Source organism: Triticum dicoccoides, chromosome 7A (assembly GCF_002162155.2).
Source record: "Triticum dicoccoides isolate Atlit2015 ecotype Zavitan chromosome 7A, WEW_v2.0, whole genome shotgun sequence".
NCBI classification, from domain to species: domain Eukaryota; kingdom Viridiplantae; phylum Streptophyta; class Magnoliopsida; order Poales; family Poaceae; genus Triticum; species Triticum dicoccoides.
Genome location: NC_041392.1, coordinates 2,969,934 through 2,985,256, shown reverse-complemented (window position 1 = coordinate 2,985,256; position 15,323 = coordinate 2,969,934). Strand labels below are relative to the sequence as shown.

General features: G+C 45.8%; 1 protein-coding gene across 1 annotated transcript; it reads left to right on the top strand.

Annotated features, from left to right (window-relative positions):
• The first annotated feature begins 7,397 nt into the window (after nt 1-7,397).
• Nucleotides 7,398-12,211, top strand: LOC119329211 (monocopper oxidase-like protein SKU5). The gene is made up of 9 exons (XM_037602215.1): nt 7,398-7,750; nt 8,339-8,448; nt 8,595-8,865; nt 8,962-9,100; nt 9,403-9,769; nt 10,775-11,140; nt 11,231-11,309; nt 11,494-11,696; nt 11,805-12,211. The coding sequence occupies exons 1-9, from the start codon at nt 7,613-7,615 to the stop codon at nt 11,917-11,919; spliced, it is 1,788 nt and encodes a 595-aa protein (XP_037458112.1). The 5' UTR covers nt 7,398-7,612; the 3' UTR covers nt 11,920-12,211.
• Nucleotides 12,212-15,323: the final 3,112 nt, after the last annotated feature.

Sequence of the window (15,323 nt, the reverse complement as noted above, 5' to 3'; positions counted from 1 at the left end):
TTATCCAAAATTTCTAAAAATAATTATGCAAGTACTTATAGTTGTTTACATATTTTAGTGTACCTTCTTAAACCTTCCAGAAGGTTCTTGAACCTGGTTTTCACTTGTTTTTTTCTGTTATTTTTCTGTTTCTTCATTTCATTTTTCAAGTCTTTTTTCTTCTCTTTTAATTTCCTTTTTTCTTCTTTTCTAAAATTAGAAAAATGTTCAGAATTTCAAAAAATGTTCTTTGTTAGTAATTTTTGTTCACAAATTCAAAAAAAGTTCTTCATAATTTCCTAATTATGTAGTAGATATGTATAAAGTTTAATCATGAAATATGCTTCGATGTGAAGTGAAAAAAAACCATTAAGTTCTACAGTGAATATTACATGTGCTAGAAATACATGATTTTTTTAAATATTTAGTGTAGCTTGCATAAAAATGTCTTTCGGCACAAAACTATACACACAAGTAGTATACATCCATAATCATGTGTGTAGGCTTTTTCCGGAAGGTTTCAGAACCTGGAAATTCTTTTTTCACTTCTTCAATTATAATGTCTGTGCAATTTTTCAAAGTGTTTCTTTCATTTGAACAAATATTTCTCTAATAAAAACATGTTCACCTAGACAAACATTGTTCATAAAAAAAACATATGTTCACATTTTTTTGTATGCGTTCTCGTCGCCACTTGCCAGCGATTTTGCTACGCGCTCTATTGGGTAGTGGAAAAGCCTTGGAGGCAGTAACAAAGAGCAGCTATGAATTGAATCATGGACCATGTAGGAAGTCATGGAGACAGATAGCATTATTAGGAGACAAGGATCCGGTTTTGTTGAACTCATTCATCGAAATGATACACACTAGTAGAGTATAATTTTGGCCCCTGCCTGAATTCGAACCACCAACATCTCTTTGACCCACCAATTCCCTACTGGCAAATATGTTGCAAAGTTTGATAGTTATGTGTACTTGAAATACTTTATTTTGGTATTTTTGGGTAGCTTGCATAAAAATGTATTTCTCCAAGAAACTTTACGCATAGGTATTAACACAACCATAAGTATGGGAGTATATTTTTCCAGAAATATCTGAAACTTCAAATTTTGATTAAAATTTGTCAAACTTCATCTCCTTGGAACTCGAGCTCCATTAGCATTTTCATTGTATTATGATATGATATAGAACTTTTCATATTAATAAAATGTTGAACTATGAAGAAAAAGAAGTCTTCGCATAGTTCTGAAGCGATAATGTAATTAATAATTGTTGTTCATCATTTACTTAAGAATGTCCAAGAAATCTTGAAAATTATTTATTTCATTTAAACAAATATTCCTGTAACTAAAAATGTTCGCATGCACAAAAAGTCTTTCTATATTTTATGATTTTTTGTGTGAAAATAATATATGTTCAGATATTTGTGAAACTGCGTTTGTATAATTACACATTTTGATTAAAAAAAGGTGTTACACATTTCTAAAACTATTCATGGAATTTTTGAAAAAAGTACTTCGGTATTTAACACATTATGTATTGTACTAAAAAATAACATTATAAAACATAAATCGTGGTATATTTGAAATGGTCAACGCGTGTTTTAGTGTTGCCGTGTACTAAAAGGTGTTCACTGTGTATTTTCAATCTATTGAAATTGCCCTCTATTTGATTGTGAATAAAAAATGTACAACATGTAGTGAATAATACAAACTCCATGATGGATGATAAGAAAAAATTTGGCTGTTAAAAATTTGTGAATTCCTCAAGATATGCTTGCATTTGTTTTTAAAAGTCAAAAAGAAAAAAGGAAATAGAAATGGATGATAAGAAAAATCGAACCAGGGAAAAAGTCTGAAAACAACAAAAAGGAAAACATGGACAAAAGGAAAATAGAAAAGAAGAAATAGAAAGGAAACAAATAACCCGGAAGAAAAATATTGCACACCATTAGAAAAAAAAACATAAAAAAGAACACTTCGAGCGACAAAAACAATTCGTGTTCGCATGGGCTTTCTGTCCGTCAATTGGGCTGCATGCAAATAATTGGGCTCAAAACATTTGGGGGTTGCACCGGTCCATTTGATTGTTTTGGTTGCATTGACTGCATGCATAATATACAGGTACCGGAAGCCAATATAGTGGTTGGGATTGGTGCTGTCCATTAATGCATATAATTGTCTTTTTTGTTTCATAAATTTGAAATAATATCCATTTTATTGAATGAGGCTTTTTGGCTCTCGGGCTTCATGAAACCTTGAATTTTAAAAATTTCAAAATTAGAACATTTATGTTTCTAAAATTTATAAAAATAATTATGCAAGTACTTATAGATGTTTACTAGTAGATATGTATAAACTTTAAGTACGAAATATGATTTGAGGTGACGTGTACAAAAAAATATCATGAACTTCTATAATGAAGATTACATGTGCTAGAAATTCTATTTTTGAATTTTTCAGAATTTGGGGTCCATGGAGCTTGAGGCTCCATTAGCAATTTGAGCGTATCATTTAATTATAGAAATATTTATTATATTAGTGAAAGTGTTGATCTATTTAAAAAAATGTTCACGCCATTTTCAAGTGGTCATGTAATTAATAAAAAGTGTTCAACATTTGTTTAAAAATTTCCATGCAATTTGAAAAGACGCTTATTTCATTTGAATAAATATTCATGTAATAAAAAATGTTCACCTACACAAAACAGTGTTCATAAAAATAAATATAAGTTCACTTTTTTTGTATACATTCTCGTCACCACTCGCCAGCGATCTTGCTCTTTTTTTGTTACTCCCTCCCTAATATTTATCATATTATGGAAAATGTTGATCTATTTGAAAGAAATCTTCAAACAGATTTGAAGCGGTAATGTAATTAATAAAAAAGTGTGCCACATCCCTTTTAAAATGTCGATGCAATTTTTAAAAAGTGCTTCCTTCATTTGAACAAATACTCATGTAACTAAATAGATGTTCATAAAATAAACATATTTTTACGCGTTTTGGTCGCCTCTCGCTAACGACTTTGCTGTGCGTTCCAGCGAGTAGTGGAAGGCATGGTTTTCCATCTCAGAAAGATACACGCACGGGATGATAAAAGAGAGCAAGTACTACTTTGGAACGGAAGGAGTGACTATTGACAGGAGTAGACGCCGAAAGGGCAGCTCCGGATTGAATCGTGGATCACGGCGGGAGTCATGGAGACAGACAGCAGGATTAGGAGACAAGGACCGGGTTTCGTTGTGCTCATCCGTCGAAATGATACGCACTGGTAGAGTATAATATTCGAACCCCACCATCATCTCTTTGATCCACCAATTCGCTACTGGCAAATCCGTTGCAGCTTTTGATAGTTGTTTGTACTGGCCTGACCACATGGATGCATGTGCATGTTACTGTGGATTCGCACGTGATCTGGTTCTGGTGGATGGATACACAGAGCAGAGGTCATGGTCAGGTTTAGGTACTATATCCGTCCAGGTCAAACCATGTGCATGCTGCAGAGTACAGCCATATGAAGGCTACAGTACGTACCAGTGTTCGCTCAAAAAAGGAAAAAAAAAATGATAATGTACAGCTATACACAAACCAAAGTTGATATCTAAACTAGGTCTCAATTTCTCTTTTATCCCTAAAACTAAGCGGGTTTCAGAACACTAGTCAGAGCTAGTGTCATCCCAAACTTCATAACCGGTCGAATCAAGAATTCTAGATGGCATCCGTGTGCTATTATTTTCATCTTTTTGGCCCGTAAGTCGTAATGGCATCCATGTCCTTGCTACGGGACTTCGAGTGAGCCCGCGACAAAGGCCCTGTTTGGATCATGGGATTAGAGCTAGTTTGGGTTAGTTTGGGGCTCAAATAACCCAAAAGTATTCAAATAGGAAGGGTTAGTGTGGGTTAGTTCCATCTAACCCGACTATCCCGGTGAAGAGGTTAGAGTGGGTTAGAAAATAACTCTAACTCTAACTGTGTTAGAGTATCCAAACAGGGCCAAAGATGCAGGTAATAATGACGTGCTGCTAAACGTGGCATGGGTACTGATCCCGGTGGGTACGTGATGGATAGACGCTGACAGAGGCTAAGGTATATCCATGATGGAGAGGGAGGCCATCCCCACCCCACCCCACCCAGGTCAAATATGCCATGTGGAAGCAAGCAAGCATGCTAAAAAGGATAGGAGTGCGTGCCAGGTAGGGTACTAGTGTCTGGCCACAACCCACAAGAGGTCAACGTACAACCATATCCACCGCACGCCATTAACGGCCACGGCCAACGGACGACCCTAAAGCTGTAGTGCACTGCAGTCTAAATTATCTGCTGGCGGAGCAGGAGCATTTCAGATAAATGTTCAAACAGAAAAGAAGAAGGAAAAAAACTTGCTACGCACAGATAAGCGTCTGGATGAACAGCCCGGCCGGGGAGTGAATATCTAGACACACATTGGAAAGAGACACAAGGATCGGGTTTTGGTGTCGCTGGCGGGGCAACATGAATTCCACCCAATCCAAACTGTAAAGTTGAAATGTTGCAACGGGAATTAGGCTTTGATGGGTATGCGTACTCACCCAACAATTTCAGTGCGTGCATATGCATGTGCATGTTACTGTCTGTAGATCAGCATATGTGTATCCATCCATCCATCGGATGAAATTGTTGGGCGACTACGTGTACCCATCCATGTGCAGCAATAAGTGCCAGCGATTGCTCAAAATTGAAAAAAAAAAGGATAAGGTGCAGCAAATCGGCTCATCCGCCGAGGTCCAACCATGTTTGTCTTCTCGGCAGAGGAGCAACGTTTAGCGGCACACGCCCCCCAAACAATTTTTTTAAAATTTTTGCGGTCGAAAAAAACCAACCCCAAATTAAACTACTGCCACGCCGACAAAATCATACCTGAATTCAAAAACGACCGAGCGTCCACGCATTTTGTCCCGCGCATATGCTTGAGTCGAAACATACAGAAATCACGGCCCAACGCATCGACACAAACGAACAGTCGTCCATTTTTCATCCACCCGCAACCATTTCCGGCCCAAATATGGGCCGGGTTTGCGTCGGCGCAGATGCACGAGATGCCCGCCCTTGTCTTCCCCTTGACCTGTCCTTCAGTGGCACAACGTCCATTCTTCTCTCCCACCTCCACAGTCAACACCTCCGGTCACGTCGCCATCGCTGCCGCTTTCCACTTTCGGCCGCTTGTACGTTGTCCCCGCATCCACGCACTTCCCCCACTTCAACGCCGTATCCAATGCCCGCTCTTGCCGGCATTGGCGGCCTCTTTTCGCCGTTGTCTTAGCACCTACACAGCCACGCCACCCAATCGCCTCCACCACCACCTTCCTAGCTCCAATCCTGACATCCTAGATCCACAACCGTCTCCACTTTGACATGCCTACTACCTGTACTAGAGAGAGGCGCGGGTCTCTTCCGCCCGGCTTCTCCATCATGCACGCAAGGTGTTCGACGTTTCGCCTGCAAGGTACCATGGATAATGGGGATGAGTTCTTTTAAAATAACTTCATGTGTTGATCGGACGATTCATCGTTGGGCGATGAGGATCTTGTGGTTGTGACATGGTCACTAGTGACCACATTGCTAGGCAGCGTCCGGGGTTTAGGGGATTGATCCCTGGCCATATGCTCCAGCGTTGAATCGTAAAAAAGAGACCGACCATTGCCTACTCTTCGCTGATTACTTTCAGTGCACGTCCCCACTCTTCAATCCCAAGCTTTTCCGTGGCAGCTTCCGGATGGCTAGACATATGTTCAACCGTATTCAGGAGGGAGTGATGGAGTATGATGATTATTTATGCAAAGAGGCTACCCTTGGAAAGGTTGGCTTCTCCTCTTATCAGAAATGCAATGCAACTATTCGGATGCATGCATACGGAGTTCCTGCTGATCTTGTTGATCGATGAGTATGCCCGCATGAGCGAGTCCACATGACTTGCATCATTGTACAAGTTCTACAAGGTTTTCATAGTAGTGTTTGGTCCGGAGTACTTGAGAGAGGCAAATGGTGTGGATACAACCCGATTGTTGGCAATCAATGTAGATAGGGGCTTTACAGGGATGCTTGGCACCATAGATTGTATGCACTGGACGTGAAAGAATTGTCCATATGCTGGCAGGGGCAGCATAAGGGGCATTCAAAGGTTGCACTATCATGCTTGAAAGTGTGGTTTCATAAGATCTCTGAATTTTGCACTCTTTTTTTTAGCATAGCAGGTTCTCACAATGACATTAACGTGCTTCTGCGCTATCCAATGTTCAAAAGACTTGCAGAAAATAACTGCCCAGCGGTCAACTTTGAAATCAATGGCCACCACTACAACAAAGCATACTACCTAGCTAATAGTATCTATCCTTAGTGGTCAACTCTTTTGAAGACAATCTGCACTCTGGTAGGAGAGAAGAGAGCTAGGTTTACTCAAGCACAAGAGAGTGGTAGGAAAGAGACATGGATCGTGTATTTGGTGTGCTTTAGTCTCGATGGGCCATCGTTCAGTATCCTGCTAGAATTTGGGCCATCCTTCGGCCATCATCCGCTGCCGCTTCTTTAGAATGCGGGCGCGGATGGCTTACTCTTCCGCGGTAGCGCGCAGCACCGCCGCCATGCTGGCAGCGAGCGGGCCTCGGCCATCCTCACCCTCTCCTTCCCATGGCGGGCATACAAGTGCCGGTAGCACTCATACTCCGGTGGATTGGTGATGGAGAAAGTGAGATTGGAAGTATGCCGGGAGGACCGCGATGATCCAGCCCCGGAGGATTCAAGCGCCAGATGCGTCGACGCAATGGACTCTTGCCAGACAGACCTTGCCGTTGGTCTGGTGCAGTGCAGTGTGGATGACCATTGCATCCTTCAACCTGCACGGGACAACACCCGAGTCGACAGATCCGGACTGGTTAGAGTCAGATGCGTTGCCCGCCATGCCGGACGGGAGCTTGGGTGATGGAGTGGAGTGGAGTGGGTAGGGTTTGATCCAAGAAGCGGATGAGGACGTGTATATGTGGGGTCGGGTGGGCCAACATAGACCAGATCCGATGTGGCGAACGTGCCCGGGTCTTCCCCAAATCCGCCCCGTATTTGGGCTATGAATGGTGCCGTCAACACCGGGTGTTTGAGGCTCCTGTTGTAGACGCTGTTATGTGATCTCCAATCCAATCCATGAGGTGTATTTGGGGAATTTTGGGTGTGATTTCCTCCCTCCCTCCTGCTACACATGACATGCTGATATGTTAGGCAAGCATTGAAGATGGATGGTGTGGGGCCCACGCGCAGGCAGGCGATGCATGGCGACGCGTCTCGGCCCATTCCCCCACACCGTCCGCGTCGACACAGCTGTTGCCCGTTGGGGTTGGGTTGATGCTTTCCCTCAAAACCCTCCCAAACCCCCATCCCCATCCCCACCCACATTTGCTTCCTTCTCTCTTCCCCCACGCCACGCCTCCGACACAAATAGCGAGCGAGCGAGCGAGAAACGCAAACGGCCGGGGGCAGGCAGCGAGCAGTGCGGAAAAAGGGGCAAAAGAAAAAGGGAATCCCAAGAATCAGCCGGCGCCAGTGTCTGTGGACTGGACCGGACTCCACCTCCACCGGGGAGAGCGAGAGGCGCAAGGAGGCAAGGAAATGGCGTGCCCGGCGGCGGCGCTGCTCCTGCCGCTCCTGCTCGGCTTCCTGGCGCCGGCGCGGGCCACCGACCCCTACGCCTTCTTCGACTGGGACGTCTCCTACGTCACCAGATCCCCGCTCGGCGTCCCGCAGAAGGTCCGTCACTTCCCCCCTCCCTCCCTCCCTCCGTCTTCTCCTATTTCCAATCCGACCACTCGCCGCCGCCTGCCGCCACCGCCGCGTGCTCCGAGAGAGCGCAGCGAACCGCCCCCTCCCTCCGCCGCAAGATTTGTTTGGGTTTCCGCGCGCGGGCCGTCCGCTTGCCCCCCCCTGCCCGCCGTCAAGATTCAGTTTTTCCCCCATTTCATGCGTCCCTCGGGATGCCGTCCGCGCCTCCGCTCCCTCCCTCCTTCCTTCGAGGGGAAGGAGATGCTGCTACCACTCTAGTAGATTTCCGCAAGGATACCATGCCGCCCTTCGATTCCAGGATTCCCCGGCCCGACGCACCCAAAAGTTTTCAATTTTTTGCCCCTCCCGCTCCCCAACTTCAAAAGTTTCGATTCATTTCTATGCCGGCCACCTCCAAAAGCCCAGATCCCCCTCCCGCTCCCCGGCGCACTGTTCCCGTGCGCCTCCCGACAGAGATCTCAACTCGCGGCGCCCCTTTTTAATTGACCGCCTGAACCTGAACCTGAACAACCGGTTGTGTGTGTTTCTGTTTCTGAATTTTTCGCTTTGATTCAGGTGATCGCGATCAACAAGGAGTTCCCGGGCCCCGTCGTCAACGTCACCACAAACTACAACGTCGCCGTCAACGTCCTCAACAGCCTCGACGAGCCGCTCTTAATCACCTGGTCTGCTCACTCCCCACTCCCCACTCCCACCACCATCCAATCTTCAGTCATGTCACTGCTCTTGCAGGCTTCAGTTACAGTGTCATGGGTTCAGTCTTCAGTGTGATGACAGGCAGGCCTTGCTCTGATTTTTTGATTCATTCCAGGGACGGCATCCAGCAGCGGAAGAACTGCTGGCAGGACGGGGTGCTGGGCACCAACTGCCCCATCCCGCCGGGCTGGAACTGGACCTACAACTTCCAGGTCAAGGACCAGATCGGCAGCTTCTTCTACTTCCCGCCGCTCTCCATGCAGCGCGCCGCGGGCGGCTTCGGTGGCATCACAGTCAACAACCGCGCCGTCATCTCCGTCCCCTTCGACACCCCCGACGGCGACATCAGGCTCTTCATCGGCGACTGGTACAAGAAGAACCACACGGTACGCTAGGCCACCCCCCGGGAACGAAATGTATTATCATCCACAAACTGGGTTTGCAGCGAGGGTGTTTGATTGTGGTTTTCTCTCGTGTTATAGGACCTCAGGAAGATGCTCGATGACGGGAAGGAGCTCGGGATGCCTGACGGTGTTCTGATGAACGGCAAGGGGCCGTATCGGTACAATGACTCCCTCGTCTCGGCTGGGATCGAGTACGAGACCATCGATGTTGAGCCAGGTAGGGTGATTGCTTGTCTCACTTTCATCATAATAGGCTGCATTACTAGTATTGAATTCCTTGTGACTTTTGTGGGTATGGTATAAAAATAAAACAATCATGGTTCCAAGTGCTGTTGCTGCAAATACTTGAAATGTTATACTGTTCAACTCTGCAAAAAGTCTCTGATATGGTGGGGGCGTAAGGTTGATGATTAATTACTACCTTCATGACAAGGCCACTACAAATTCTTTGAACAATGATTACTGCAGTGTAGTACGTTACCGCTATTGTGGAAACTAACAGCCTCAGCTCCATGACAGGCAAAACGTACCGCTTCAGAGTCCACAACGTGGGCATCTCCACCAGCTTGAACCTGAGGATCCAGGGCCACAACATGGCCATGGTCGAGACAGAGGGCTCCTATACGATGAAGCAGAATTTCACCAACCTCGACATCCACGTGGGGCAGTCCTACTCCTTTCTGGTCACCATGGACCAGAATGCAAGCAGCGACTATTACATCGTGGCCAGCGCTCGGTTCGTGAACGAGTCGTTCTGGACCAGGGTCACTGGCGTTGCAATTCTGCACTATTCGAATTCAAAGGGCAAGGCGTCTGGTCCACTCCCTGATCCGCCGAATGATGAGTATGACAAAACCTTCTCCATGAACCAGGCACGGTCAATCAGGTTTGTATAAAATGACTCCTTTTTTTGCCTATGCTCTGACCATCCAAACTATCACTATCTTAATGTTCTCTTCACTCAATCCTGATATTACTTTTATAAGCATGATGTTTGAAATGGTTGACCCATCATGTGCTAACTGTTTTATAATAATGACAGCGCTCTCCCATCATGTGCTATGATGCTTACTTTATGAAAACAGTGTTTTGCTACACCTAACTAAACTTAAGCAGCAATCTTGTATGATTTAATTGACTTTCCCTCAACTTTCAACCGCATTTGGCTATCTCACAAATTTATTTTATGCACATCTGGTCTGACCTTTGATCTTCAAGAGACATTGACTAAATATGCTTGGCTCTACATATTCTGAATGGGAAAAATAAGCGGGTTCTTATAAAAGAGCCAACACACACACATTAAGGCATTTCAATCCAAGCATAAAATTGAGCAATCTATGACTAATTTTTTACCTAAGCTGTGACCATACTAATAGCCTGGTGTTAGCATCACTCTTGTATGGAATAAATAATCTAGCTCTGATTTACTCGTTCTCCCCTTAACTTTCCATGGTCTTTTGGCTATCGCAAAAAATCATTTATGAACCTTTTCATTTGATGTTGATCTTTAAGAGATGTTGACTAAGTATGCTTGGCTTTACGAATTCTGAGAGAAAAAGATGTGTTGGATATAAATATAATAGGCGCTTCCTTTCTTACATAATGATTGTGTGCTCATATGAGAAATTGTCTGCTGAAATATTTGCCCTTGTACTTGAGCATTCATTCTGGGAATATTTCTTACAGAAATTGGAAACTGTAAATTTTTGTCATACCAACACAATGACTTTTAGAAAGCTTTGTGGTCATTAGTAAAGTGTAAGGGCACCTGGTAATATTTGTAGACAGCAGCTACATTTTCTCATATGTGCAGCGCACATTGGTCATTGATAATGTATCCATAGTTGCATACATACTTAAGCCTACTAAAATACCTTCTGTTTGTCAGGATGAACGTGACCACTGGTGCTGCTCGTCCGAACCCTCAAGGATCATTTCACTATGGCCAAATCAACGTGACCCAAGTGTACAAGCTGAGGAACATGCCACCTGTTACCATCAATGGCAAAAAGCGGACTACGCTGAATGGCATCTCTTACTCCCCGCCTGCTACTCCATTGAGGCTTGCGGATCTCTATGACAAGAAAGAAGTCTACACACTCGACTTCCCAACCATGCCGTCTGATGGACCGCCGGTTATCAGGTCTTCTGTCATCAACTCGACGTACAAGAACTTCATGGAGATTGTGTTTCAGAACAATGACACGAAAGTTCAGACCTACCATATCGATGGATACGCCTTCTGGGTCGTAGGGTTAGCACAGCTTGAAACTATTCATCTCTTTCAGTAACTGGTTTCTAAGGGTCCTGCATGCTGATTTTTTTTTTTGCACGTTGCCAACAGAATGGACTACGGTGAGTGGACCGACAACAGCCGTGGGACATACAACAAGTGGGATGGTGTTTCCCGTTGCACCACTCAGGTATGCACCTGTACAGTATCATCTGACTAAATCATTTCTTTGTGTGCGAAGTTCTGTCATGTTGGAGCATGCTTTCATTTATGATGTTCATATACCTGTATATCCTGTATGTTACTTTTACTCGAAGAAGAGCCTTATGCAGACAATATTCGCTGGAGATAACACCGTCTCACTGACGCCGCAGGTGTTTCCCGGAGCATGGACCGCTGTCCTGTTGTCGCTTGACAGCCCGGGGTTCTGGAACGTGCGCACGGAGAACCTGGACACGTGGTACCTCGGCCAGGAGACGTACATCAGGGTGGTGGATCCTGACGGAGGCTACAACGTGACCGAGTCGGTGTTACCAGACAACGCCCTCTTCTGTGGCCTCCTCAGGGAAAAGCAGAAGTAAGCTAGTACTGCTTGCATGTGCGCTGTAGATTATGGAGGTCCTTCTTACAATATGGTCACAGACTTGCAGTTACTAACTTGTGCTTTGGCTGTGCTGTCTTGTAGGGCTCAGAAGCCGCACGGGTCGTCGTCGAGCTCGGCGTCCCCTGCGCTAAAACAGAGTGGCTACCTGCTGCCATTCTTGGTGTCGCTGGTCGCATTGGCGGTCATGGGACACTGAACTGAAGTGATTGCCAGTTAGTGGTGTGTGCTAGATCTGCGGTTTGTGAGTTAGGGAATTGGGAATGTGGGTTCTCCACCGATTGGGTGGGGAGGCCCTGCCATTGTTGCGTATCGGCGAATTCGTCGAAACTGTTAACAGAGTTGTGTCTTGTGTGCAAGCGTGTCACATTGTTTGTGTGGTACTTACTGCTGCCTGTGGCCCCGCAATTGGGGGCGCTGTGCCGCCGCCTTGAGGATGATGATTTTTAGCTAGCCCTGTCACTGTGGAAGAAGTCTTGGGTCGACGGTTTTACTTTCGTGCTCTGCTGATTATTGTTGTAAGGCTGCATCTCAGCCGTCCATCCTGGAGGTAGGGACGGCTGTAATTTTGTCGGTAAGCTGAGGACTCCACCGTAACAACGAGCATGAGAGGCAGAGTTGATGGTGACTGAGATGGCTTTGAACTTTCACTGCAAATGATCCTTTGAAACCTTTGGAACAATCTGTGGATCTCCAGGTGCAAAGGTTTTGCTGAATCTGTGGGGGTAAAAAAGCTGTCTGAAACAAGCTGGCTAGGTTAGGTTCGCTAGGTGGTGGACAGCGTAGGGTGGTGCGGTCGACACAAGTAGTTAGTTACTGCAGCCGTTGAGTCACCATCATCATCATCATCATCATCGTCGGATCACGCGGTTTATGATGATGATTAGCGCAAAGCCAGAGACATTCCTGCAGTTTACCAGGGAAAATTCATGGACGACTGACCAGTGACCGCCAAGCACCGTCAAAAGGCGCGTTTAGTTAATTCTCATTATGCGATTAAGCGACCCGTAGCTGTAGGATTTGCACCTAGCTACCTACTGTGAGTAAGCAAGCAAGCAAGCAGGCTGAGCTTGACGGAGAAGCGTTGACATGGAGATCTTCTTTCCGCCGATACGCGGACTACTTTGCGCGCCATTACGCTTAATAATTACTTACCCCGTAAAGAAATATAAGAGCGTTTATGATCTAAACGGAGTGATCTTGAGCGCCAAGATGATGACTAGTTTCACACCTTTTTTGGACTGACTGCAATGCAAATGCGGTCTCTTCTCGGACCGGGCGTCCAGCCGTTTGGCTCCACGCTACGCTCGGTGGCAAGTCAAAACAACGCTGATCATTATGTTGACAACTTCTAAATCTTGCATCAGCACCAGTGAGCATGGAGCCCAACTACACAGGCCGATAGTGCCCATCTTAAACCATCTTCAGCACATAAAAAAAAAATCTTCCAATAAATTGACGGGGCATGCGATGCCACGTGTTGGCCGTCACATTTTTGTTGTTGTTGTTGAAAAAACCTGCTAAATTTAATTCATTCAACGGAAAGTTTATAGGAATTACAGCAGGATTGTGAGGTTGCCCCATCCACAGATGGCGACCCGGCCTGATCTGGACGAACAGCATGCCTAGCAAGCTTATGAGGTTCGACATTATATAACCTAGACTCATGAATACAAGTACAAGAACTAAACTCCACCATAGTTTCCTCCTGATGCCTCTTTAATGTGTTTTGTTACCGTCAAACAATTAGATGATGTTCGCGTCGACGACGAGGCGTCTACGGTAATTTCGTGTGTGAACCAGTCTGTGGTTGTATGGTTAGAGGACAATGGTATCCCCATCAGGATTCAAGTCCTAGTGCTCGTATTATTTCTGAATTTATTTCAGAATTTCCAGCGATGCACTTTCAGTGGAAGAAGACGTTACCGTCGACGACGAGTTCTACGGTGACTTCGTAAATCTCAAAATAATATATCGGCTCAGTCTCTCGTAGGTACTTATAGAGGTAGAGTGTGCGTGTGCCCATTCATAAAGATAAGTGTATACGTGTATGTATAAGCGCCTGTATCTGTCCTGTTTGAAAAAAAACATCCTAGATCTCCCACAAGGGACAGAGCTTCACGACACGCAATCGCCTCCAGACTTGCCGGGTCAATCAATCCCCTAATAACAAAAGCCGAGGATCCTTTATATTCTCCAAGTGCTTCCTGCACACCGCAGCTGCGGTGCCTGAGCCATGTGATACCGTCGTGTCGACATTTATTTTGAACACACCCACCGACGGTGCAATCCATTTCTTCTCTTTTTGGTGGGTTGGATGTTGGGTGCCGTCAGATCTTTTGAATAGACCGGCCGGGTCACGGGCCGTCCGATTGCTCACCATGCGATCGTACGGCGGGTTTCTATTCTCCGTGTCTCTCATCGCCACAAGAGTCTTGTTGCAGTTGTAACATGACCTTTGTTGTTAATGATTGTTGGGGAACGCAGAAATTTTAAAAGATTTTCTACGCACACGCAAGATCTATATAGGTGATACATAATAATGAGAGGGGAGAGTGTTGTCCACGTATCCTCGTAGACTGTAAGCGAAAGCGTCATGACAATGCGGTTGATGTAGTAGTATGTCTTCACGATCCGGTCGATCCTAGCACCGAAGGTACGGCACCTCCGCGATCTGCACACGTTTAGCTCGGTGACGTCCCACGAACTCTAGATCCAGCTGAGGTCGAGAAAGAGTTTCGTCAGCACGACGGCGTGGTGACGGTGATGATGAAGCTACCGGCACAAAGCTTCGCCTAAGCACTGCAACGATATGACTGAGGTAGAAATCTGTGGAGGGGGGCACCGCACACGACTAAACAATCAACTTGTGTGTCTATAGAGTGCCCCCTCCCCCGTATATAAAGGAGTGAAGGAGGGGAGGGCCGGCCCTCTCATGGCGCGCCCAAGGGGGATTCCCCCTTCCTTAGTTTGAAATTTCTACGTTCCCCAACAGATGGCGTGCGTTGTGATCGTGGCGAGGATGATGTTGTGACTCAGGGATGCGAGCACCATGGCTCCGTCCTTCTCCTGAATGGTGATCACCTTGTTGACCACTCGTCCACAAACTTTTAGTGCATGAGCAAGGTGCCGGACCCCCTGGAGACGACCGAACTAGGCCTGCTGCAGGTCGATGTGCTCCTGCTTAGAAACTAGGCGGAGCCGGACCACCTTGAGCTTCTGAAGCATTAGGGGTGTTTCTCTCACGTGGTTGGGTATCCACCAAGTGTAAGAGTGATGTAACCTAATGATACATCTCTTTTGCATCATTATTTCCTACTGTAATTTATTCTACGCCAATGATATATTTCACAATATGATGCAATTATAATGTCTTTTCGCTCCTAAAATGCAGGAAACACTAGTAGAAAAAGGGTCATTTCTTCCGGTTCATAAGGCCCATCTGTTACTAATGCCCTAGGCCTTTAGTCCCGGTTCTTATACGAACCGGGACAGATAGGCCTCCACGTGACCAGTGCTGCGAGCCCAGGCAGGAGGCTCTTTAGTCCCGATTGGTGGCACCAACCGGGACCAATAGGCATCCACGCGTCAGCTGTTCAGGAG

Excerpts from the sequence above, each read along its gene's own strand:
- LOC119329211 (XM_037602215.1), top strand. The coding sequence starts at position 7,613 with ATGGCGTGCCCGGCGGCGGCGCTGCTCCTGCCGCTCCTGCTCGGCTTC. Across the intron at positions 9,101-9,402 it reads GACCATCGATGTTGAGCCAG|GCAAAACGTACCGCTTCAGA; the intron begins GTAGGGTGATTG and ends GCTCCATGACAG. Across the intron at positions 11,310-11,493 it reads TTTCCCGTTGCACCACTCAG|GTGTTTCCCGGAGCATGGAC; the intron begins GTATGCACCTGT and ends CTGACGCCGCAG.